Source organism: Orycteropus afer, unplaced genomic scaffold (genome assembly GCF_000298275.1).
Source record: "Orycteropus afer afer isolate SDZICR_OR568_19922 unplaced genomic scaffold, OryAfe1.0 scaffold00064, whole genome shotgun sequence".
Taxonomy (NCBI): Eukaryota; Metazoa; Chordata; class Mammalia; order Tubulidentata; family Orycteropodidae; genus Orycteropus; species Orycteropus afer.
The window spans coordinates 11,284,973-11,311,612 of record NW_006921651.1 but is presented as its reverse complement, the minus strand read 5'-3'; the positions used below and the strand labels follow the sequence as shown (position 1 = coordinate 11,311,612).

The following is a 26,640-nucleotide window of genomic DNA, read 5'->3' as shown; positions in this document are numbered from 1 at the left end:
TTGGTCTCAGGAGCAAATACTTACAAAGTCATCTGACCACTGCTCTTCTTCGTCAGCAGCACTGCCTGGAACGGTGGATGGGAAGAGAGAACACACAGCGTGAACCTCAGCGGCCAGCTCCACCTGTCCACAAACACCTCCCTTTCCTTCAGACTTCTTGGGCCCATTTACTTGTCTTTGGACAGTTATTATGGTCATCTCATATTCATTCAATTATGGCTGTCTCTCTCTCTCTTTTCATAAATTAATTCTCAAAACATAAAGAAAAGTCCCACTGGGGGGGAACAGTGATGCATCTCATCCATGTCTATCTTTGTCAAGGGACATTTCTGGGACCTTTTATAATCCAGTAGGGATCTGCAATTCATACTCTGTTGCTTCTAAGAAGTTTTGGAATCAAATTCAAATGGTACAGTAGGATGAATATTGAACAGAGGGTCATTTATGTCCAAATTTTCATCTAGTCTCTGTTCCTAACTATTTGGGGAATGTCAGTAAGACTCCTAACATCCCTAACATCCCTGGGCCTCAGTTTCCAAATTTATAAAATGAAGGGAGAACACCAGTGATTTCCTCTGGCCCTAGTTTTTTTTTTAATTAAATTTTTTTTTTTTTTTAATTTTTTCAACGTCTATGCCAGGCAGTGTTATCAGAGCTTTGCACCTATTACTTCTTTTGTTGTAAGTAATGACTCGACAGCTCTGACTTATAGCGACCCCATTTACAGCAGATCAAAACTCTGTCCGCTCCTATTAACTCATTTGGCTTTATCAAAAACCTTGTGAGGAAACTGAGGCATAATGAAGATAAGTCATTTGCCCAAAGTCAGATAGTAAATGGCAGAGGTAGGATTTGAACCCTGACAGCTGACTCCAAAGCTCATGCTCTGAACCCCAATGCCATGTCACCTCATAGTCTATGAGATACAGGGTGCAGACACTGTCCTAGGCTCTGCAGGGGAGATGACAATGAATATGACAAATCTCAGCCCTTATATAACCTCTTATTTTGAAGAATGGGTAAGTGAAGGAATGAATAATAAAAGATATGAATAAATAAAGCTTAAGATCTTAAATAATAAATATTTAACAACTAATATGGCACAGGTACTGACAGTGGAGTCCCTGGGCAGTGCAATGGTTGTCATAATTCGTATGATAGCCAAGCAGCATATTTGACCCTTTCTCAAGGAGGAGTTGCTATGAATTGGATCCAACTTGATGGCAATGGATCCAAAATACATGTAGGGTATGAGAAGCTAAGCATATATTCCAACAAAGAAACTGAGCTTAGAGGTTAAATGCTGTTCACTCTGCTACATAGGAGGAGATCAACTAGACACAGCCCACATGGCAGGGTGGCACCAACAACACCTCCATTGAGGGTCCCAGGCCCCTTCCACCCCATTGAGCAGCCACTACGACAGAGGGCCTGGTGAATAGTCTCTGAATCCTCCAGAACCTCTGCAGAACCTTTGCTGTCAATTTCTACCCCTTGGCGCAGCGGACTGCTGACTTCAGTTCCATGTGGGTTCCATAGAGACACTAGCAAAGGAATCAGGGAGGTGAAATAGGGACAGGAAGGAGACCTTTGGATCAGGCAAGCCATGTTTTAGGCAACAGCAAAAGCATGCCTTAGAAAATAATTCTTACTAAATTTATCTGGATTAGCTTATACCAAATTATAGTTTACTGCCATCACTGGAGTTTGCCAAGAAACTCTAGAAGAATGGGTGAATAAATCCTCTGCTAATATCATGATATCTCTTACCACGATAAGAGGGGCACAGTGGGAGAATGACAAGTTTCCACCTTAAGTTTGGGAAGAATTAAATACTTAAGACAGCAAGCAGTTTATGTTTCATTGTAAACAGAAACCACTTAAAATAGAAACGTATATAAAATTGTGTCTTTCTGTATGGAAAGGCAAGGCCTGCTTAATTTATCTGTGTAACTGGACACGTATCCCTCCCTGCCTTCTAAAAAACAAAAACTCATTGCCATCAATTCGATTCCAAGTCATAGTGACTCTATAGCCTTGGTAACCTGTATTTCCTTAACCTTTTCTCAACAGTCAGAATCTACTTTATGATCAGTTATGGGTCAAAGTCGTTCCAGAAGCCAACCAGTTCCCAGTCTCCATTATCTCTCTTTTCCAATTCTTCCTTCTTACTGATTCTAATTATTTCCTTGAAATAAAGATGGGATCATGTTGTTCCTTTCCTCAGGACCATCAGTGACTACTTAAAGTCCAGATTCTGTGTCAGGACTTCAAACACTCTCTTTTCCTGTCCCTCATTGACTTCTTCAGTCTCTTCTCTTGCTGCAATCTTCAGTGTTCACTTCCAGTAATCCTGGATAGTTGATCCTCCCACAATGCACTTTAAAAAAATTTGCTTTAACTTTCGTTGAGAATATACTCAGCAGAAATACAGCAATTCAACTTTCCCCGTGTACAATTCAGTGACACTGATGACGTTCTTCCAGTTGTGCAGCCATCCCCACCCTTCTTCTCAGAGTTGTTCCTTTCCCGTTAACATAACCTCACGGCCTCCTAAGTTTCCTGTCTAATCTTTTGAGTTGCTTTTGTTCATTTGATCCCATACAGACAGATCTTCAAAAAGCACAGTGCACAAGGCAGGCATTCTTTACCAGTGAAGCTAAACTGTTGCTTGCTTTCAAGAAGACTTCAGGGAATATTTTTGATTGACAGTTTAAAGATTATCTCAGGGCAACAGTTTTTGGGGGTTAATATAGCCTCCATGGCTCCAGAAAATTTAGATTCCATGAGAATTTAAAGTTCTCTTCTGCATTTTACACCTTTTGATCAGGATTCTTCTATAGAATATTTGGCCGAAATGTTCAGTAATGGTGGCTGGGCAACATCTAGTTCTGGTCTCATGGCAAAAGAGGCAGTGTGCATCAAGCGTTTTTTGATAGTTCTCTGCTTTGTTCATTCTCTCCCTTCCTCCTTCCATGGAATCCTTTTATCCTTTGAGGTCCCATTCAAAGGCTTCTTCCTCCATGGAGTCTCCCAGTCTCTCTGGTCATAACTAATCACCCTTTCCTCAGGCCTTCTTTGATGTGGCTGGCACCTATCTGTTGCATGTACTTCGTTCTGCATTGTGCTATGATTAAATGCTGTGTGTCTTTCTGTACTAAAAAACAAGGCCTTTTAAATTTATCTGTGAATCTGGGCAGTATTTTGCATTTGTAAAACATGCACTAATACAAGTATGAACTAATAAATGAGTTGAATGAATGAAAATTGGGATAATGATAGATTCCATTTGTTGAGCACTTATTATATGCTGAATCATAGGCTAAGTGTTTTACATGTATTTTTTAATTTAGCCTCACAACAGAGCTGTATGGTAGATGCTATTATCATTTCTATTTTATATCTGAGGAACCAGGGCCAAGAGAGGTTGCATAAACTGTCTGAAGCTACATGTCTAGTGAGTGCTGGATGGGAGCCCAGAACTGGAGCCCAGGCTGTCTGAGTTGGCTCTTGCACCTGAAATGCCATAGAAACACCCTGCTCCTTGCTGAGCATTCAGATAAAACCTACGAGAGATGAGAATGACCCAATTCAGGCCTCTTGGGAGATGGAGTCATAAAAGGGAGAAAAGCCTCCTGCTGTGTAGAGATTATTATTATTGATTTGGTGGTACTCCATCCACCCCTAGCTACTTCCGTTTTCTGGTCCTAAGGGTAACTTTTGGTGTCCTCATGAAATCACAACCTTGCAGGCAGAGCCCAAGACTGAAAAGCCTGACAGATCAGAGTATTAAATCCAAGCAGTGGCCGGTTTACTAATATTTTACGGAGTCTCCAAAATTGTGTGGGTGGTGTTTTCTTTTTTTCCTCCTGGATTCAGACAGGCTCAATAGAGACACATTTATTAAGCCTTGGACAGGACAAAGACAATCATCCAGGATGCAGGAAACCATCAGCATGAGAAAGCTGAATGGAGTCCCAGGGTAGTGGTTTTAGAACGAGACTTTGTGGGGTCAAATCTTAGCTCTGTTCTTTACTAGCTTCTTGGCCTTGGACCAGTAATTTCGTATCTTTTAAAGCTTGATTTACTTTTTCTGTAAAACAAGAATAAGAATAGTGCCTACCTCATATATATATATATATTTTTTTTTTGACAATCAAGTAATATAATACATATGATACATGTGATGTACTTAGCAGAGCCTGAAACACAATAAGTGCTATGTAAATGCTAGTTATTGTTGTCTTGGTATTGTCTCAATAAACCCTCAAAGCAACATACTAATTCACCTAAATACCAATCACTCAGTATGGCTATCACAAAGAAATGGATCCAAGAAAGACATTAGTATACTGGATAAATTTGAGGGAGGGCAAGTTCAAGTTTAATATGGGCCAGGTGGTCTAAGTTTGTGTGTGTGGTTACACAGTCCTTCAAGGAAGCTGAGATTCTGGTTTGGCCTTCTTGTCAGGTAAAATCTTTCTTATTTTGTTGTTTATCTGGTTTGGGGCTTATGGTTCATATACTGTGTCTTAATCTCTTGACTGGCCCAGGCATTTCAATTAGCATGGCCCTCCCAGGCATGTGGGCACAGCACCAGGAGCTGTGAACACATGAGAATGGCCGCAACAGCACCTTTCAGTGCGTGCTCTAGGCCTGGGGTTAGACAGCCTAACTTGAAATTCTGATTCTGCCATTTGCTAGCAGTATTACCTTAGCCAAATTGCTTAGTCTCTGGGCCTCAGTTTCCTCATCTGTAAAATGACCATGATATATAGTATCTATGAAAAGATTTAGGGGAAAGAATGAAGATGAAGGAGGGATCCTCCAGCCATCAGCCAAGGCTGGAGCTCAGGTAAGGCAGGGGTTCATGTGCCATGAGCAGGACTTAGCTGATGGATGGAAGGGGGCATCCATAAGGAAGAGGCAGATGTGCACAGAATGAATGAGCTACACTGGAGAGTAACAGGAGACTGCCAAATAGTGAAACAAAGCTACATTCTTTACCAGCCAAGGGGATCTCCAGGCATACTGGACAATGTAGTTTCTAGTGACATGTGTGAAATTGGGAAGCTGACAAGGGTGGTGTTTGAGTAACTCAAGAAACAAAGGATTAACCAGTAAAGGGCTCTGTGGTGACAGCTTGAACAAAGGCATGAAGTTGTGGGGGCTGACTTCAGCCTCTCAGTTCTGGGTGAACACAAGAATCTGAGCCCCTGGTGCATATGCTGTTGGCATCTTAGCCGTGGGTGTTGGAGGAGGCTCCCACAGCTGGGTGCCTGCTCACAGCCTTAGGTGCGGCCCTGACCCTGCTCTGGTGGCTGTGTTCTGGGCCATCCAACTCTGCCCATTTCTCCCTCACAGAGCAGAAATGATGGGACGACTACAAAGCCTCTGTTCCCTAAGTGGGAAGACCACAGCAGGAAGGAAGAAAGGAAGGCTGGTGGGCCGGCTGCAGTGGTTGGAACAGGCAAGGAACAGAAAGCAGAACTACAGAGGTTGTTCAAGACCAACAGCAGACAGTCCCCCCTGGGAGCTGCAGCTGAGAGGAGAAAGGGATGTGGTTCAGGGTGGGAAGCTGAGGACAAGGCCCAGACCCAGGTTTCTGGGAGGGGGGTTTTGAGTCCACATACTTAACAGCTTAGAAATTCCCTTTGGCCGTGTGTTTACTCCATTCTTCGCAGGGCTCTATAACAAGAGGCTGGTGTGCAGAGATTGAGGACATAGTCCTAATTCTGCCATTTCCTGGCTGTGTGACCTTGGGCAGTGACTTTGCTTCTGCAGTCTCCAATTTGTTGTTGTTGTTGTTTTTATGTGCCGTCGAGTCAGACCCGACTCATTAGCGACCCCTCCTTGGGTTTCCGAGGCAGTATCACTACGGAAGTAGATTGCCCCGTCTTCCTTCTGAGGAGTGGCTGGTGGGTTTGAACCACCAGCCTTCTGGTTAGCAGTCAAGTGCCTTAGGCACTATGCTACCAGAGCTCCTAGCCTCCAGTTTATTATTCCTTCAATGAGAGGTCTGGATTGGGTGAGATTTCAGGATTTTCTCAAATTTAGAATACCCTTGAGTTCAGGTTCCATTCCTTTACTTCAGTGCCACGTGTTAGGAACAATGCCAGTGCAGCCCTCCTCAGGCCAGCTGTGCCAATAGCACCAGGGGAGATGGACAATCAGACAAAGACTGGTTTCACCGAGGGTACCGGGGCAGGGGAAAGGCAGTGTTTCACTTCAGGTCTTTAGGTCCGAATCGACTCCACGACAATGGGTTTGTTTGTTTTTATTTTAGTGGATGAAGGATTGTTATGCATACTCTGTGCTTCTGTGGTGGGTATTTACCCAAGAATCCCTGTCCAAGTACTTTCCGCTGGAGTCTTTTTTTTTTTCCCGAATGTGAATGGGTCTTTCCTACCTTGTATCTCTAGAAAAAAGATATTCAGTTCACCAGAGGAGATCAGATCTGCCCCTTTCATAATTGCTCTTATCTCCTCCCTAAGCAACATCAGTGGTGGGAGAAGGTGGATTTCTTGGGGATGTCGTAACAGCCCCTGGATATCTGGCCCCAAGGGTACAAGGAGAGTTCTGATACCTGGAGTTTCTGGAGTGACCAGAGGAGTTTCTTCAATGGCTGCAGCAGACTCTGGGGGAAACTAGACAGACCCACTGAGAGCCAGACCTGTGATTTCAAGGATACAGGTGCCCCTTTGTATCATGGCTGTTCAGCCGTGAAAGCTCAGGGACCGGGCAGCTGGTTCTGATGTTAATGTCAGAGGCTCCAGTGCTTTCAGAATAATAAGTGGCTCCGATGACTATAAAGATCTCAGCTTGGGTCAGAGAGAGAAACAGTGGAATGGGGGCCTAGAGTAGGTTATCCTCTTAGTGGCCGCACTAACCTTGGGCAGGTTACTCAATCATGATTCCTATATAACGATGCTAGTGGGAAAAGTAAACAAGATAATGTCTGTAAAAAGCTTAGTGTCATGCCTAGAACAGAGTAAATACCTGATACAAATTGGATATCTTCCCTTCTGACAACAATGCCAGCTGCCTGGGGGGTGATACATCTATTGAAGTAGATGTGAGGTCCCTGCAATGTCTGCTCCTTGGAGACAAGATATGGTTGTGGCTCTGAACTGAAAATAGCAGACTCCACACTGGCCTGATCTCCATCACTATAGGAGGTCCAGGCCTCCATTCTTGGTATGATTGAAGCTTTGTTTTACACTCTAACTAGAGAGGGCCTCTATGTGTTCATGGCCAAGTGGTTAAGGTGATGGACTACAAATCCATTGGGGTTTCCCTGCACAGGTTCGAATCCTGCTGACTATGGTCCTTTCCTGTTTGGAAAAATAATTTATAAGGAGCTCTGGTGGCATTGAGCCTAAGGCATCTGACTGTTAACCAGACGGTTTGTGGTTCAAACCCACCAGCTACTCTGCAGAACTAAAACTGAGCAATCTATTTCTGTAAAGATTTACCACCTTGGATACCCAAAGGGGGTCACTATGAGTCAGAATCCACTCGATTCAGTGAGTTTGGTTTGTTTTTTTTTTTGAGATTCCTCTGTTAACCTCTAAAGGCACTGACCTTTTCCGTCTCTGAAGGTTAGGATCACCATGGTCAACACATTCCCCTTGTTTAGAGGGTTTGAGGAAGCCATTTGCTTCAAGCACTGGAATGAATATATAATTCCAGGATTTGGGGAAAAACAGATGAGGCTATTTCAGGAGTCTTAGGTGAACCAAATCTCCAAGATCTCTAGAGAGCATTTGACTGGCCTCTGGGGTCAGGAGGCACATGGTGGGCTAAAATTTCCAAGCACCGGGACCTCTGAAGGCCTTGCAAACTCCTTGGGTCCAGAAGTTACTTGTGGGGCTGGTTTCTGAGGCCCTGGGCTTGCAGCTGCACATGCATGGGCCCGGAGGCTAAGGGGAAGCAGCTGGAAATGCTCCTGGGACATGAGTTGATTTGGGAGGGGTTGGGGAGCTACGGCAGGTGGCAATTGTGGTTTACAAAAAGGACTGTTTCTGAGGATTGAGTGTAGGAACAGAGGAGACTGGGGAAAGTCCCTATTAGTTTGGGGAAACAAAAGGATGAATTTCTGAGATGCTGGAATGTCAATGTATGTGGGGGGATCTGTTTGTTCTTCAGGTCCCTAGTGTCACAAATGGTTTGCTCTTGGGTACTAACCAAAAAAAAATTGTCAGTCTGCCTCTACCTAGCAATGCCACTGAAGAAAGACCTGGTGATCTATTTCCATAAGAAGATTACAGCCAAGGAAACCTTATGGAGTGCAGGTCTACTCTGAAGCTCACAGGGTTGCCATGAGTTGGAATCAACTCGACAGCATTGGTCTTTTTGTTTTTGCTTGTCCTTCAGTTCAAGAGAAACAATGAAGGTAGTGTTGGTGGCTTAGAGCAGGGCTTCTCAAACTTATTATACAGTCAAATACCCTGAAACTCTTGGCAAAATGTAGATTCTTATCCAGTAGGTCTAGGGTGGGGCTGATATTCTGCATTTTTAACATGCTCCCAGCTATACTAATGCTTCCAGGCTAGAGACCTAACTCTGAGTAGCAAAGGCTTAGAAGATCAGGCTGGGCTACACATCTGTGTTCAAAGAGTGATTAAGTACAGACGTACTGATATCAGAACTATTTTTTTGGGTTTTAAGGAAGAAAGTAGGTGTCTGAGGTCAAGAAAGGGGACACTTCCAAGCATCACAGAGATTGGAAGATGCAACTTCCTAAAGCAAGGGAAGGTTAAGGAAAGGCTGGCTTTCACTGAACTCTGTACTCCAGGCTCCAAAAATCTGTTTTCCTGAGTGCAGAGTGTTAACATTGGAAGGAACTTTACAGATCTTCTATTTCAACCCCCACCCCCTCATGATATAGATACAGAATGTTGGAGATTACACAGCCAGTTAGTGCCTAGATCGTAAAGGACTCTGTATGCAAGATCAGTGGTTTACAGTCGCTGTGCTGGTGATGTGGAGCCATAAAAAGTTTTAAACAGAGGGGTGTTATGAAGAGAAGTACATTTCAAAAAGTTGTCTTTGGTGAAGGTGGACAGAACTACACAGATCTGGAGACTAAGGAGACTAATTAGAGGTCGTCTGTACTAGGATAGGCAAGAGATGGGATGGGCCCGAGCTGTAGCAATGGGAATAGAGAGGGGTAAAACTATTTGAGAGACAGAATCAATAGGATTTTCTTACTAATTGGTTACAGAGGATGAGGGAAAAGGAGAACTCCCCAAGGGGTCATATTATATAAGAGGATGAATAAATGATGAATGCTACCTGCCTTTCACTCAAGTAAAAAAATAGAGTAAAAGAAGGGGTCCTGGGTGAGGGGATGAATGAGGAACTGATGATGAGTTCCAGTGAGTATGAGGTATCTGAGACATTCAGAAGACATATCCATCCTGAAGTCAGATATATGAGTCTACTTAAGTTTCACAGATTGATTCCAAGCTCTTAACATGTGTCCAGCATCTGTAGTGCTTTTGGTTCATCTCCAAGTGACAAGTGTTCCTAGTCATCCCCCAGAACTCAAAGGTCACCTTCTTTGAGAGACCTCTCCTGATCACTGTAGTGGTTCTCTAACTCCTTAGTGATTGTCTATCACTGCACCCCATCATTTTCCTTCAGAGCGATCACCATGCTTGGTAATAATTGATATTTACCTGTTTGTTTGCTGGTTTATTATGTGACTCACTAAGCTCAGTGAGTGTCACATAGGATGCACTCATGAAACATTTGTTGAATGAATGGGTGGAATGACTGAAGAAGCACTTAGAAATGTTTATTCTGCAGAAGAAAGGATTCAAATGATCTAATTTCTAAATTCAAACTTTGAAGTTGCACAGGACAATGGTAGTTCCACTTTCTTTAATATTTGAAGACTTGTACTATGTGGCCATTGGGATAGAATTAAGAAGCCACAAAAGATAGATCTCATCTCCATATACAGTGAGGGGTGTCTTTCCTTGACTGGATAAGACACATTTATGAGATCATCACAGGATGTGTTCAGGCAGAAACTGGGCCATGTTACGTGATGAAGAGGTAGGATTCAAACACTGGCTTGGGGGATTAGCCTATATGACCTTTAGATTTCCTTTTAAACCTGAGAGTCCATGATGCCTTAATTTTCCTGTCAAACCTATTTGGTTGTTTAATAGGTTTAAGAGGTCTGCTTTGTTTTCCTTTCTTTTTTAGAAGTTGGGGAGAAGAACATATTTGTTCTCATTTGTTAGATAAGAAGCTTCCTTGACTTATTAATTAGGTAGATTTTAAAGCCTAGGAAAATATTCCTTTTTTTTAGTTCCCCTGATCAACTACCTAGACTTGCTGACTGATTGTCAGGGGAAAGTAAAAAAAATACTTTGTGGTCTGGTAAGTTATGGAGAGTGGTCCATGAGTCACTGACTAAACAGGTATGTTGGTTGGCATTTGTCAGTGTGGTAAGATTTCATCAATGCCCAGGAAGGGCTCAGCTATCTGATTTGTTGCCATCTTGATCAGTAGCAGTAAAATCATCATCATCATCTATGGCTGTGATTTGGTTTTAGCTGTTGCTCTGATGTTCACTGATATCTATAGCCCTGTGGGTTTCATTAAGAGCTGCACAGATCTGGTTACATTCAGAAAATTGTTAAACTTAATGCTAGGAGAAAAAGATTTTACACCTCCCAAGGCATGTATTTTAGAAAAGGAAAATGTGTTGGATATTTTACTTCAGTCACTACTGCCATAAACCCTACCAATCTCAAAACTAATCTCTCCCTCTTACCACAGTTGATCCTGGTTGGACTGGGGTTGCAGAGCTAAACTCAAGATGATCATGTGCCATCAGTAATTTATTCTCCTTTCCCCTTTCACTAACCCTCAAGTATCTGTTTAAGCTACAGCAGATCTATCTACAAAACCTTCCTTTCCCCCTCTGAGTGTCCTTTCTCCACACTACCTACCTCAGATTCAATTAGGTGCTGCTGTATGTCCCCCGGTCCCTGCTCACAAGTGGTTTGCACTCGATAACAAACCTCAAAGTTGGCATTTTGAGTGCATCCAGTAGCACTGCAGAAGAAAGGTATGGCAATCTGCTTTTGTGAAGATTGCAACCAAGAAAACTCTGTGGCACAGCTCTATTTTGTAACACACAGGGTGGCTATGAGCCAGATGGACTTGACAATGGACTTTTTTTTTTTTTTATCTAGTTCCATAGAACTTCATGCTTCTCCTTATCACAATAATTGGAATTGCATTGAATGAACATCATCAATCTTTCCTTCTAAGGAGCCATGGTTAAAGTTCGTGACTGCTAACTGAAAGGTCAGTTTTTTGTACCCACCTGCCCCTCCATCAGAGAAAGATGTAGCAGTCTGCTTCCATAAAGATTTACAGCCTTGCGAAACCTTAGGAGGAAGTTCTACTCTGTCCTATAGGGTGGCTATGAGTTAGAATTGACTTGATGACAGTGCGTTTATGGGTCTTCCCTTGGAGCTTATACATTTTGTGAGCGTTCAGATTATATATGAGTCTTGTTTTGCACTGTATTTTTACCTAAGACTTTGTATGTGCCTGGCATATGGTTGATGCTAAATATTCAATAGAGATAAATTCAGTGGAGGCTAATCTTGCATAGATAACAGTGATACAAAATACCCGCAGTCCTTACAGAAACAACAGAAGACAGACATAGAGTGATCTTCATACACACCCAGACACCGTGGGAGAGAGATCCAACGGATCTACTGACTCAGGACCATAGTACTGGGGGACACCAGACTCGATTGGTACAACAAAATACATAAAAGTCTTGTTCCTCATCTTGCATTGGTGAGTAATGATTAGGGTCTTAAAAGCTTTCAAGCGGCCATCTAAGATGCAGCTAATTGTCTCCTATCATCAGAAGCAAAGAAGAGTGCAAAAAACAAGGGCATTTGGAAGCAATCAGTCCTAGGACATGATGGACCTCGAGACCAGAAGAACTAGATGGTGCCCGGCTATAACGCCAACCACTCAGGGCAGGATCAAATCTGGAGATCCTGGATAGAGTGGGAGGGAAAACGTGGAACAAAATCCAAAAACTCAATAATGACCAGAATTACTGGTCGGATGGAGCCTGGTAAGACCCCTAATACTATGGCCCTGGGATACATTCTGAGCCTGGGATAAAGCTCACCCGCAGGGGTTGGCTCTCAGGCCAATAGTAAACAAGATGTACACACAGACCACTCAACCCAGAGTGACGCACCCACATACTCATGGAAATGCATCCCTTGGAGCACTCGACCACGGGGCACCAGAGGGGCAACACTCACGTGGAGGAAATGCAGGACACACAGGAGTGCATAACTATGAGAGGCAAAGCGGGGCAGGGTTACTGGGCAGGTAGGGGAGGAGACTGGGTTGGGGGGGATGGTAAATGGGGAGTGAAACTAAATGTACATGTAATGTTGAATGTAAAACAAACTCTGCACTGTAAACTTGCACCTAAAGCACAATAAAATAATAATAATAATAATTAATATTCAATAGATAGGTGACAGATGGACAGAGGGGCAGATGAATGGATCGAGTACTATATTTCCACCGTAGTCCAAAAGCCTAACAAATTTAGCCATTTTTAAAATTAGGATAGGTGCTCTGAGTTTTCAAACCAGTAGAACATATTTTCCCTTCCATCAAGTAGATTAAAAAAAAAAACTCACTGCTGTTGGGTTGTTTCTGATTCATAGCAACCCCTCCTTGGATTTCCTAGATGGTATCTCTACAGAAATAGATTGCCCAAATGTCCTTCCAAGGAGTGGTTGGTGGGTTTGAATCGCCAGCCTTCTGGTTAGCAGACAAATGCCTTAGGCACTATGCCACCAGAGCTCCCATCAAGTAGACAGAACATTTAAATTAATCAAGAGTTGATTAAAGTATCTTAGAAATACTCTTACCTGAAGCGTAGTCCCTTTGAGGAACATTTGGAGGTGCTTTGACTTTCAGCCTGTAGATAATAACCATTAGACAAATAGTCAGTCTGTAGGACAACTGTTGTTAAGACCCATAACATAACCTGATATAAAGATAACAGGTAGATAACTAACAGGGTAATAGTTTCTTCTGGATCTATCACATTGAAACATTTGATGTATTGTAAATGTGTGGGTTCCTCAGCTCCTCAGTTCCTCACCTCTCATCTCCCCAGTGCAAGATGTGGCTAGGACTTAGTAAAGGCAATGTCAGTCAAGGAAAGGTCTCTGAGAGGTCAGAGTACTTGTAAGTTCATGGGTTCAAGGAAGATAGTGTTGATTGGTTGACAGTAATTGTATTTTAATAGTTTACAAATACTTTAAATAACAAGAAAAAGAAATAGCTACAATGAGAACTTTAGTTGTAGGTTGGGCTGAAATGATTTTTTTTGCACCGTTACAAAAACCTTAAAAGGCTGAATAAATGAGCAGTGAGTGTCTCCATGATGAGGATTGTGATGTTTAGTATACTTAGAAGTCCTACTCTTTCAAGGACTCAAGAAAGTACTTTAGTATCTCTATCTACAGCTCTGGTAGCATAGTGGCTAAGACACTTGCCTGCTAACCAGACGGCTGGCAGTTCAAACCCACCAGCCACTCCTCGGAAGGAAGGTTGGGCAATCCTACTTCCATAGTGATACTGCCTCGGAAACCCAAGGAGGGGTCGCTATGAGTCAGGTTTGACTCGACGGCACATAACAACAACAACAACAACATCTACAATAAAATAGATTGAATATTCACAATTTCCCCCAATCACTAAAAGAAAAGTAAGATTGCATTTAAAAGACTTAAACTTTCATAAGTTCTAACATCTCCTCTTCCATAATATGAAGTGGGTGAGGTTTATAATAAATTACTATTTTTAATAATCGTTACACAGTTTATTTTAAAATTATTTGCTTAATGAAATTTAAAATATTGATTAAAGCCTATATCCAAAAACTTTTAAGGTAAAATATCATATCCTTTTATAGAAGCAGTGTATAAAGTTATCATTAAACCAAGCCCACTGCCATTGAGTCAATTCCAACTCTTAGTGACCTCCACTGAATTTTCAAGGCTGTATCTTTATGGAAGCAGACTTCAACATCTTTCTTCCAAGGAGCAGTTGGTGGGTTCGAACCACTGACCTTTTGGTTGGCAGCCAAATGCCTTCAGTACTACACTACCAGAGCGCCTTAAAGTTATCATTGCATACAAAATATATTTCATTTCCTGAAAAAAAAAAAGCAGCACAGAAACTCCTGGTTGATTGCAAAAACCTTAACAAACTAGGACTATAACTTTTCCAAAATAATAATATTTAATAGCAATTCTGTTTTTTCTTTCCCCAAAGGCTCTGATATCTATTATTTCATTCAGTCTTCATAGCCATCCAGCAGAATACTATCATTAGACCTTTGATGAGGACCAGACAGAGAGATTGTCCAAGACGTTTTAAGGAAGAAAAAAAAAAAAAAAAAACTGGATCTGGGGCTGAGGCCTGTTCATGGGCCAGTAATATTTCAAAAAACACAAACCAACTACACGTAATCCCCTATTTACAATGTTCTCAAGTTACAAGGAACTCTACTTAGAACCATGTTGTTTTTTTTTTAGTACATCTTATTTGTTAGTAATATGTATGTATTACAATATATCTCTAAGTTTTAAGTAATGTTTTCAACCCCCAAAGACAAATGAAAGTCAGATTTATAAAGATACTGATAATAAAAGGGAATAATAATAAAGAGTTAAAAAAAAAAAAAAAAAGAGTTATCTGACAGGGTAGTGCCTAAGGCACTTGACTGCTAACCAGAAGGCTGGCAGTTCAAACCCACCAGCCACTCCTCTGAAGGAAGGTTGGGCAATCTACTTCTGAAGTGATACTGCCTTGGCAACCCAAGGAGGGGTTCCTATGAGTCGGGTCTGACTCGAAGCACATAACAACAACAACGACAACTTATGCCAAAACCAACTTATGATAGAGTCATTGGAATGGAATCCCCATTGAAAGTTGGGGACTACCTGTAACATCTACTATTACCATCATTTTATAAAAGAAAAAAATGGATAGTTTAACACTTAAAAATCTGTGAAGGTCAAAATCTCAGAATATAGGACAGACTCAAGAAAGATGTGTTGACCACTGAACACCAACTGGGAATAAAGGCGTCATTTGGGTCTTGCTTAGGAGTTGCAGCTGCACATCAGCTCCTAACACTTCAAGGACCATATTTTCTCATTTGGCCACGGACCAGTGAAAACTTGGTCATGATCTTACGTTAGGAAACCAGAGTGCTCAACCATGCTTCCTCTTTTCAATGGTAGCACCTGTTGCCTGGCTTCAAGTGACAGCTTAACCACACATCACTTTGAACCAAAGAACCATTGACTTCACCCAGAGAAATGACTATGGCAGCCATAATTTCCAAACTGAGAAGAAACATGGTTTGTCAAGTGACAGTGCTTTTAGGGACAATGGACAGATATGTTTGAAATTGAAGCGATCCAAGAAAATTTGAGATCCATGGTTGCTTGAAGTATGACTGACCATGGAATAGACAGACCTTTTAAACAGAAGCGTCATACTCTTGAATAAACTGGTGTACTACAAAATTGGCAACTGTATGATAATCAATTTAGAATTGCTTATGTTTATAAAATGGCCATCTCTCATTTGAATGAGATTCTATACATATCAGAAATAACATTAAAATGAAAATAATTACACACCTTTACCAGTCATAGGACAGAATATGAAGACAAAAGTCTTCTCCTCTATAAAATGCCCATTGATCTGGTGGCACTAAGGCACTTGACTGCTAACCAGAAGGCTGATGGTTCAAACCCACTAGCCACTCCTTGGAAGGAAGATGGGGCAATCTACTTCCATAGTGATACTGCCTCAGAAACCCAAGGAGGGGTGACCATGAGTTGGGTCCAACTCAAAGGCAGTGAGGTTTTGAGGCTCCATAACCAGAAAACCATTTAAACTTGTATGCTGATCACTTATACATCTTGAAACTCATTTACATTTTCTAGTCTAAAAAACACCACCAAAATTTATTTCTTGCTTATATGTTTAGCGAAGATCAAAAAGAATGAAAATATTCTTTGCTGAAGACATGGGAAGAATGAACTCATACAGTATTGGAGGTACAAAATTTCTGGAGGGCAGTTTGAAAATATCAGTCCATATTTTTTAAGGGCATATATTTTAGTATCAAGGATACATGTTCTTAATATCATGGACCCTCTTTGGAAACTGCCTATAAGAAATGAAATTAAACATGAAATATTAGTAATTATTATAGAGTAATAATTTTATATAGTTATATTAAATTTCATTTGAGGAGTTTAGTTGATTGATGTGCAAAGGACACTCATTGCACTATTATTTGTGACCATTAAAGCAAACTGAAACAAGTGTCCAAAAGCATTGGATTATTATTATCAAATTGTCCTCCAAAAACTGCTGTACCAGTTTAAACTCCTGGCCCCTTGGGAAAAATGTCCACCATTTTAAAACTGGTTAAATGAATTATAAATTATAATACATTTACAGTAGACTATAAAACAGCAGTTCAAAAGGAAATATGATTTATTTTTACATAATAAATAAAGATGTCTATGATGTAGCATTAATAAAACAAATCAAACAAGTTGGTAGAATAGTGTCTGTAGGATGATGCCATTCATGACAAAAATGTATGGGAGGTGCTTGTGGTGGTTATGTTTGTGTGTCAACTTGGCTGGGCCTGGTTGAGTGGCTGGGCAGCTGGTGGTAGTTATTCCCCATGTTGAGACTGGCAGTCAACTCCATGGTGGGATCTACCACAAGCCACTGAGTAGTTGCCTTTAGGTATGTGGTCTGCTTCCTACATATAAGAAGCAGCTTTGGGAATGGTCTCTAGCTTATGGCACACTTAAACCCTGCATGTAGCCCTGTCATTGTTCAGCAGCCTGCCATGCTCTGCCAACCTGGGGACTTATAATGGACTTGAATTAATGGCCTGCTGTGTGGTTTGGTAACATCGGGACTGTACCTTTTTACTTGTCAACCTTGGGCTTGGCAGCCTCAGCAGCCAGCAGCTGTTTGAGTGAAGAAACACCTCTAGTGTCAGTGGGATGGGAGGGCTGAAGGGTTTTCAACCAGCCCTTAGAGCCTGGCACTTTGAACTTGGACTTAAAGCCTCCAAACTGTAAGAGAATAAACTCCTGTTTGTTAAGGCCATCCCATTTGTAGTGGTAAATCCTTGTCAGAGTGGCACTAGGTAACCAGAACAGTGCTGTATCCACATCAGTGTATGTGTGTGATATATATGTTGTTGTTGTTATGTGCCGTCGAGTCAGACCTGACTCATAGCGACCCCTCCTTGGGTTTCCGAGGCAGTATCACTACGGAAGTAGATTGCCCCATCTTCTTTGTGATGAGTGGCTGGTGGGTTTGAACCGCCAGCCTTCTGGTTAGCAGTCAAGTGCCTTAGGCACTATGCTACCAGAGCTCCCATGATATATATAGATATAGATATATACATTGTAAGTATGTGTCCTGTGGCAGTGGTTAAGTACTTGGCTGCTAACCAAAAAGTCATTGGTTTGAACTTACCACCCACTCTGTGGAAGAAAGGTATGGCAGTCTGTTCCTGTAAAGATTACAGCCTTGGAAACCTTTTGGGGCAGTTCTACTCTGTTCTGTGAGTCACTATGAGTTGTAATCAACTTGATGGCAATGGGTTTGTTTTTTGTGTTTGGTGTTGTGTAATACATACACATATTCATTGTCTCATGACAGTGGACAACAGCTCTTTCTGGAGAGTGGGATATGAGGAAGTAGAAGGTTTTTTTTTTCTGTCTGGTGAACATATATGGCTGTTGTTAGGTGCTGTGGAGTTGATATTGAAGAGGTCCTGGGTAGAATGAGGGAAAAATGTGCATCAAAACTCAAAGTCATAAAAATGACCAAACTTACTGACCTGATAAAGACTAGTGGAACCTCTGAAACTGTGGCCCTTAGTTTTGTAGCAACCTGTAGGGTTTTCAGGCTATAATCTTTATGGGAGCAAATTGTCAGATCTTTTTCCCTCAGAGCTGAGTGGCTACGAACCATCAAGTTTTCTTTTTATTTTTTAATTACCCTTTTATTGTGATTTGAGTGGAAGTATACACAACAAATTGGTTTTTCATTCAACAATTCATATACACACACATTTTGTTTCATAACATGATTGAAATCCCCACAAGGTGATAGCACCCTTCCCACTTCCTCCCTGTAATTTCAGTTTCCATTTGTCCTTCTTTCCTACCCCTTCCCACCTTCTGCACTTCATCCCTGGGCAAAAGCTGTTCTTTTTGCCTTATGTGACAAGTTGTTCTAAGCACGTAGTATTATTGTTCACCTTATAGGCGTGTCTATTGTTTGGCAGAAAGCTGAGCCAAGGGGGTGAGTTCAGTTCCAGGTTCAAGGGTGACTAAGGGCCCTAGTTTCAGAGGTCCCCACTAATCTTTATCAGACCAGTAAGTCTGGTCTTCTTTATGACTTTGAGTTTTGGTCCACATTTTTCCCTCACTCTATCCAGGACTTTCTATTGCTATCCCTTGCAGAGTGGTTGGCATTGGTAGCTGGGCACCACCTAGCTCTTCTGGTCTCGGGGTCAAGGATGGTGAGGTCAAACCACAGGGCTCCTTTGAATATGTATTACTTTCATTAATAACAAAAACAAAACACTTAAACACACTTTAAAAATATTATTTCCTCTCTTTTCTTGACTTATATTTTGAGTGGTAAATGCAGGTATGTACAATTTCTATTTTCTTAAAAAAAAAAAAAAAAAGCTCATGAGGTTTTGGTATACAGGAAAATTTGGGATTCTAGCTTTCCTTCTCCAAGTACCAACTGAAAACACCATTTTAAGATAATCATTGAGGAAGCAGAAATCAAAATATGGAAAACAGTATGGCATCCTACAGACTGTAGAAGCTAGGACTGTATCCTGGTAACTTCCCATTTGGATTTCTCTAAGTCTGTCCTGATGACCCTTAGCTAACAATTTAGCTAATTAGTTAATTGGCATTAAACATCAAAGCAGGAAAATCAGCTTCTATAACAATTTAGCTAAGGGTCACGAGAGCTAGTCCACCTTGACTAGACTATCTCACCTTTCCTGTTCCTGTTTACCTTTCCTGCAGTGAGAGGGAAAAGGATAATGCCTTGGGCACCACTCTATTAACTTGCTGTGTTTTCTGGTTGTAGAGCTGACCACCATGGACTCTAGCCATGATTAAGAGAGGTTGCAACCCTTCATTCAGGTAACAGAACTTTTCTTCCACTTAGCACAGGCCGACATAATAATAATATTAAGGTAGTGCTCTGGAATTTAACTTACTTTTTTATTTTGTTCATTATTCCACCTTCGTTGTTTTTAATATCATGCACCATCTTTTGAAGCTGCCTGTAAGAAGTGAAATTAAATATGAAATATTAGTGATTATTGTATAGTAATAATTTTATACAAATAGGCTAATTTTTAAAAAAGGTTTTTACCCTTCTTGACTCTGGTAGCATAGTGCCTAAGGCACTTGACTGCTAACCAGAAGGCTGATGGTTCAAACTCACCAGCCACTCCTTGGAAGGAAGGTTGGGCAATCTGGCTACAGGTTGGGCAGTAGTGATACTGCCTCAGAAACTCAAGGAGGGGTCACTATGAGTCGGGTCTGACTCGATGGCCAATAACAACAACAACAACCCTTCTTGACTACAAAAAGGGGGGAAAAAACCCAATAAACACCCCAAATAGTATGAATTATATTTTAATGAATTAAGTTGGTATCTGTTAATTGAGTAACAGACTGACTATAAGGAATGTGGTCATTGGCCCATGCTTCCATCCATTAAGATGCCTGGGTCAGCCTCAGTCTGTGAAGAGAGGAATTCTGATTCCCAGATATGTCTGATCTGAAGAGACACGTGAGGCAAAAGTGTCAAGCAGTAGAGAGGAAAAAATTCTGACTTAAATGCAACCATTTTCATTTTGTTTATAGTGCACTGAACTGAAAGAACTGCCTGAAAGAACTATTTTGGGATATGGTTATCCCAAACAATAGCCTGATAAACAATGTAAAGAGTGAAAAGAAGGAAGAATCAAAGGAGAGAAGAGAAAGAGGAAGAGGAAATCTAGGAAGAACAGTGAGGGAGAAGGGAAGGTGAGGGAGGAGAGAGAAACTACCCTGTAGCTTAAGGAGAGACTAACAGAGAAACACAGAGACACCCTAAGGTGTGTGTGTGGAAGAGAGAGAGCTAGGTGTCCCCTACTACTAACTCCCTTAGTTCCAGAACATATTTTAACTTTATTTCATGTCCACACGTGTACCCTTAACGGAAATCCACTTTATGCTCAGGTACTTTGAACCCGCTAATGTTCCATGCAACCAAAAGGTGATAAAACAGGAATAGGGCTACATGGAAGGAATCTGAGCACATTCTAGGATGACTGACAGCAGTTGTGTCTTGGTGACACAGCTATGAATGTTCAAGAGGCTGGGTACCCACCAAAGATGAAGCTTTTGAGATGTGGCAGCCCATGCCTTAGAACAATTTAATGCAGATAAGGATTCAAAGAGTGGGTCCAAAGGCTGCTTTTCATAGCATCAAACAATTTGCAGAGAGAGAAGATTATTCTCTGGTCCTAAGTTACTTTACTGGAAAAGGTGAGGCTGTTTGTAATCATCTTTTGAAAGCAATGATGTCATCTTATTTCTTTATTACATCAGCTTTCTATTGTCAAGTTAATTCTGTGGTGGCAAAGACTGAGACTATGACAATGGGACGGTGATACCGGGAGGAACCAGAGGAGTAGGAAATTCCCTAGTCTCTGGTCTCATCTTGAACATTTCCTTCTGTTCCCTCATTTCCAAAATATGAAGGTGGTTTTTTTTTTTTTTTTTTTTTTTGCTATATGAAGAAGCACTTGAAATTAGGGCTGTAATGCATCAGAAGCCCAGAGGGAGTTGTTCTCCTGTCCTACTCCAGTTTCCTAGTCATGGCCATGAGAAGGAGAACAAGACCTGTTTCTGTCAAGCAACAAGACCTAGTGAGAGTGGTCCTTTGGCCTAATTAAAAAACAAAAACCCAGATATTTACAACACATAATAATAACAATAAGAACTGCATGTCTTGATTTATAAAGAAGCTTACAACTCAGTAAAAATAAGATGAACAATTCAATAGAAAAATGAGCAAGAGATATGAATACATCAACCAAACCAAGCAAAGCCATGCCCATTGAGTTGATTCTGACTCACGGCAACCCTGTAAGACAGAGTAGAACTGCCCCATAGGGTTTCCAAGGCCGTAAATCTTTAAAGAAGCAGACTGCCTCATCTTTCTCCTGTGGAGTGGCTGGTGGATTTGAACCACCAAACTTTTGATTAGCAGCTGAATTTTTTAACCACTGCATCACCAGAGAAAGCTAACATAATACATTGGCCTATTGCGAGTGGTCAATAGACCAATGAAAATATATTGAACATCATTCTCATTTAAAGAAATATAAATTAAAAAAATGAGATATCAAATTTTATCTATAAGATTGGCAATAATTAACAAGTGTGGCAATACCCAGGATTGACATATGTTGTCACAATCCATATTTGTCAAAATTTAAAGCATCCATGCCTTTTGACCCAGTGATTTCATTGCTAAGAATTTGTCTTATAAACATGGTCACAAAACCATATACCATGACATATATATATGAGCATGATTACTATAGCATTATGTGTAATAGCCCAATCCTCCCTGCCTCCCCTACAAAAGAACCTGGAAACAACCTAAATGCCCATCAGTCATTAAAAGGGAACTAGTTCAATAAATTTTTATAGAGCCATAACATGGAACACTATAGACCCTTAAAAAAAAGAAAAAAGAAACTTAGATCTGTATTGCTGATATGGAAAAATCCCTAAAAGATAGTATTAATTTAAATAGAAAGAAAAGCGAAGAAAGAGGAGTGGAGAAGAGAAATAAAGTAGGAAAGTTTAGAATGGTGTTTATCATATGGTTTCATCATGGAAATAAAAACAACATACATGCGTATGTGCTGGTATAAGTATAACTTTTTAAAAGTTGTTCAAAGATGGCTTTCTAAGAGTGCCTTTATTAGAAAAGATGCCCCTTTTGGTGGGTGGATACTACCCCGTGTTAGGGTGCACAGCATAGCAAGCAAAAGAGGATAGATTGCAGCATCCACTTGTCCCCAGAGCTAGGCACAGCCCAACCAACTGTAAAGTAAGAACCTGATGGCTGGGAGTGCGAGCTCCGCTTTAGAAAAAGGAGACCTTTACTTTACAATTAAAAATATATTCATATATAACTTTTATTGTCTGTACTATATACATATATATAGAAAAAATGTTAACAGGGTGAGAGTGTAAGGCCATGCATGTTTTGTATTCTTTGTAATAATTTTCCGACTTAAAAAAATACCAGAAAAGTTTCTCAGCAAAGTATATGTGAACTTCTGTATGGAAAGTGAATTTGCTCTGTAAATCTTCACCCAAATCACAATTAAAAAAAAAAAAAAAAGTTTCTCAGGATTCAGTTCTGAAAGAGTAATATATTTAAATTCACCTTTCAGTCAAGCCTTTCCTTTGCTCTGAGGAAACTATCTGAAGGGGCTCTTTAGTTAGCCAAATGTAGAGCTTACCCTAACCATTGTTCTTACAGAAAATTGTGGTTTTCCCAAAGCTAAATGCAGATTTCTCTGATGTAGGAGCTAGGTCTTCTGTTAAGTAGTGAATTGTTGCTAGAGGCCATGAGTCGGCTCCCACCCATGGGGGCCCCATGTATAACAGAATGAAATGCTGCCCAATTGGTCATTGGTAGCTCGAGCCTGTTGTGGTCCCTATGTCTTTTGAGTGCCTTCCAGTCTAGGGCACATCTTCCTGCACTATATCAGACAATATTCTGTTGTGATCTGTTGGCTTTTCATTGGCTAATTTTCAGAAGTAGATCACCTAGCAGATCTTCCTAGACTGTTTTAGCCCAGAAACGCCACTGAAACTTCTCCACCACATACCATATATACCTGTCCATCAATACCCTGTTGGTATTTGAAATACCATTGGCACAGCTTCCAGCCTTATAACAACATGCAAGCCACCACAGTAGGACAAACTGACAGATCGGTGGTGGAGGTAATGAATAGTGATGTATAATTAAGCTTAACATGGATTTAAAACTCTGTTGATGGGAAATCTGGGAGAAAGATTTCTTTGACTATGTATGGATTTGGCATTGTTGCTAAATGTTGTTTTTCACTGTAGTGATGGAATAGTTAGAGGAGACAAGCTTCTGAGTTCTCTTCAGGAACCACCTGGACGGGCTTCCCCACCCCCCATTTGCACCAAAATAGGTTAATTGGGCTTGAAAAAGACAGGCATGCAGATAGAAGAACATAATTTGGAACACTATCTCACAATCTCAACATAAATTCAAATGGGTGAGTTAGAATAATATTGAGGAAATGTTTGTGATGTGTGTAAGGATTTGTTTGTTTTTGGACGGGTACAAGTGCTTCCCAAACCAAACTCACTGCCGTGGAGTTGGATCCAACTCATAGCGACCCCTCCTTGGGTTTCCGAGGCAGTATCACTACGGAAGTAGATTGCCCCATTTCCTTCCAAGGAGTAGCGGGTGGATTTGAACTGCCAGCCTGTCAATGCCTAGGCTCTACGCCACCAGAGCTCCTAAGTGCTGCCCAGTGCCGGGGATATGTGTGGGCTTTCTGAGAACTAGGCAGTTTGACTAATTCTGCAGCTCAGGGGCCTCAGGGGCTGTCCCTTGTTGCTGTATACCTCATGATTATGAGGGTGCAGAGTGGCCCAGGAGTGTGAAAACTGATACGGGAAATGGTTGGAGAATGGATTTAAACAGCTGCTCAAGAAGGGGAAGGAACTACTCTCTAGCCAGGGTCACAAAATGTGTCAAACTGACATTAACCTGGAACTGAAGCCATTCCTTGAGACCTTTTAGCCAAATAACAGATTAGCCTATAAAATAAACAATAACACCCATGAGGAATATGAGACCAAAAGGTCAACATTTACACAAAAGCAAAGACGAAAAAACAAGGAGGGGCAGGGAAAGTGAATGGATGGAAATAGGTCAGGCTAGGTGGAAAGGGTATCGGAAAGAATTCTGATACATTATGGGGAGCAGATGGGGGTTGTATCCAAGGTCACCGAACAATTTGTGTATGAATTATTGGATAGGAATCTAATTTGCTATATAAACTTTCTCCTAAAACATTATTTAAAACAAAAAAACCACCCAACTGTGTCAAGATAACATTTTAAGAATGTTATATTATAGCCCCCCAAACCAAGAGAATGGGATGATGCCCTTAGCTTGTTTTATCAACGCTTACCACACTTGAACAGCTTTAATCGTTTCTAATATTGTCCCCCTCACCTCTACTGCAACTTATAGCAAAAGAATGTAAAACTAGATGGTTTGAGGAGAGGTTACTTTCAATTTAAACATTATCTTCCTGAGATAAGTTTTGTGTAGGTAAAAGTAAGCAAGACATAAAACGCTTCACTTTGATTATTGCTTTCAGAGATATCTTCCACGGTGGGTAGAAGAATAAAAGGATCATACTGTTCTAATTTTTTGAAGTTGTTAAGAGACAGGCATGTTCATGTAACAAAATAAAATGAAGAATAGAATTTATCTAATATATATTTTAAATATATTGATATGTAATTTTTAAACAATCTGGCATTTAGGCATTAAAAAATGGTGAGCACATCATATGAATGATAATAATAATTATTACTTGGATAAGCCAAATCAGACTTTATTTTCTATCCTTTCTTGTTTTTTCAAAAATTTCAAGCTCTTGAATATAATGTCAATGAACCTAGCTGTTAGGTAGCAATTGTTACTGTTATTTAACAGCATGCTGTAATAGTGTGACCGTTGCTGAGTCTAAATCTCAAGAGCTTTGGATCCCATGATGTACTGAGAACGAAAAAATCATCATTTGAATATTACCAACTTTTTTTTTTTTTTTTTTGCCTCAAAGAAGTGGTAGCTTACTTTTGATCTCACAGACCATTGGTTCTCCCACTTGGGCTGCATCAGAATCACCAGCAGGGCGACTGAAACACAAACCACCAGGCCCTCTGCACCCAGAGTTGCTGATTGGGTAGGTCTGTGGGGTCTCATAATTTGCATTTTTAACCAGTCCCCAGGTGGTGCTGACACCACTAGTCAGGAGACTACTCTCTGAGCATTACTCTGATAGGTCATATCTTTTTCCATTGTGGGTCTTTTAATTTTGCCCATATAAAACTAATACCTGCTTGGGAAGAACTAAAGTTCTCATTAACTCAAGTTCAAAGTTTGAGACAAATAAACTAAGTGATCAGTCTGAAAACCTAATTTTGCATGTGCTTTTTTGTGGGACTCTTAAGCTTTTCCTCTGTGTTAATTTAGACTACCCTATGCTGTCTATTTTCACTTCTCTTATAGCCACGGTTTACATGAGGCTGCAGAGTGGAGATGAGGTGACTACAGGAAGAGCATGTACTTCATGTTGGAGAACAATATACAAGTAGGGACAACCACGCCTGGATCAGAGTGGTGTGGCCGGGATCATTTTGACATTCTACTATGGTATTCTGAAACCAAATAACACAATGTAGTAATGTTGAGACTAAGACACCACCACATCACTGTCAGTGGAGAATGGGGTATCCATGCTGTTACTCAACCTGCAAAGAAACCAATCTAGAAACAACAAATAAGGAAAATGAAGAGGTAGTAGACAAGCATTAAGCTTTGTTCTATGATATTGCCTGTCTCCCTGAGGCCTCCTGATTGTTGATCCTTGAGCTACAGGTTGAGTAGATTTCTGGAAGGATGTCCAGGGAGCAGAGATGAGCTGGAACTTGAAATCATCTGTGGCTGAGAGCAAAGCAGAAAGGACCTGAAGACCTGGGACACTGAGCCAAGTCTTGTCTAGGATAAATCATTCTCTGTGCTCTACTTCCCTTCCATTATTCCCCAAATTTTGGTAAAGTCTTATTATGCATGACTAGTCTCAGAAGGAAGGTTGGGCATTCCTACTTCCGTAGTGATACTGCCTTGGAAACCCAAGGAGGGGTCACTATGAGTGGGGGCCGACTCGATGGCAAATAACAACAACAACAGTCTCTGGTAGGACTGTGGGGAAATAAGAGAAGGGCTGTGGCCAAAGGTAGAAGGAGTCCAAGGAAATGCAGAGAGAGGCCAGAGGCTCCCATCTGCACACAGAGAGGAAACAAATGGCCCCAGGAGAAGGAGATCATGGATCTAAGATGAGGGATAGTCAGTGTGGAACTGTGGGGTATGTAAACAGCCCCCTGGGACTCCCAGTATCTCAGGGGTGGGAAATCTGGTAAAAGTGCAATACAGGTATTGTCCACTGTATCTGAATGGCAAAAGGTAATGTGACTTTTTTTGAGGGAAGGGGTGTCACAGCTGAGTAGTGACTGGTCATATAGGCTACACAGCTTATAAGTTTATGCCTTCATTTCTGAGTACAAATGTAAAGCTGTTCATTATAAAAATTTTAGAAATAATATTAAA

The 26,640-nt window shown here is 41.0% G+C and overlaps 1 protein-coding gene and 1 non-coding gene across 2 annotated transcripts in view; one reads left to right on the top strand and one right to left on the bottom strand.

The window, feature by feature from the left end:
* The window catches only part of BLNK (B cell linker), a 123,198-nt gene that overhangs the window by 41,155 nt on the left and 55,403 nt on the right, over window positions 1-26,640 (bottom strand). Inside the window, exons 2-4 of the mRNA XM_042780822.1 lie at window positions 19,394-19,459; window positions 12,948-12,997; window positions 25-65 (exon numbers count right to left, since the gene is read on the bottom strand). Of these exons, the coding sequence (XP_042636756.1) occupies window positions 25-65; window positions 12,948-12,997; window positions 19,394-19,459 (157 nt within the window). The remainder of the gene's footprint in view (window positions 1-24; window positions 66-12,947; window positions 12,998-19,393; window positions 19,460-26,640) is intronic.
* Window positions 7,245-7,326, top strand: TRNAC-ACA. Its single transcript has one exon. It is a non-coding gene; the product is annotated as a tRNA-Cys (tRNA).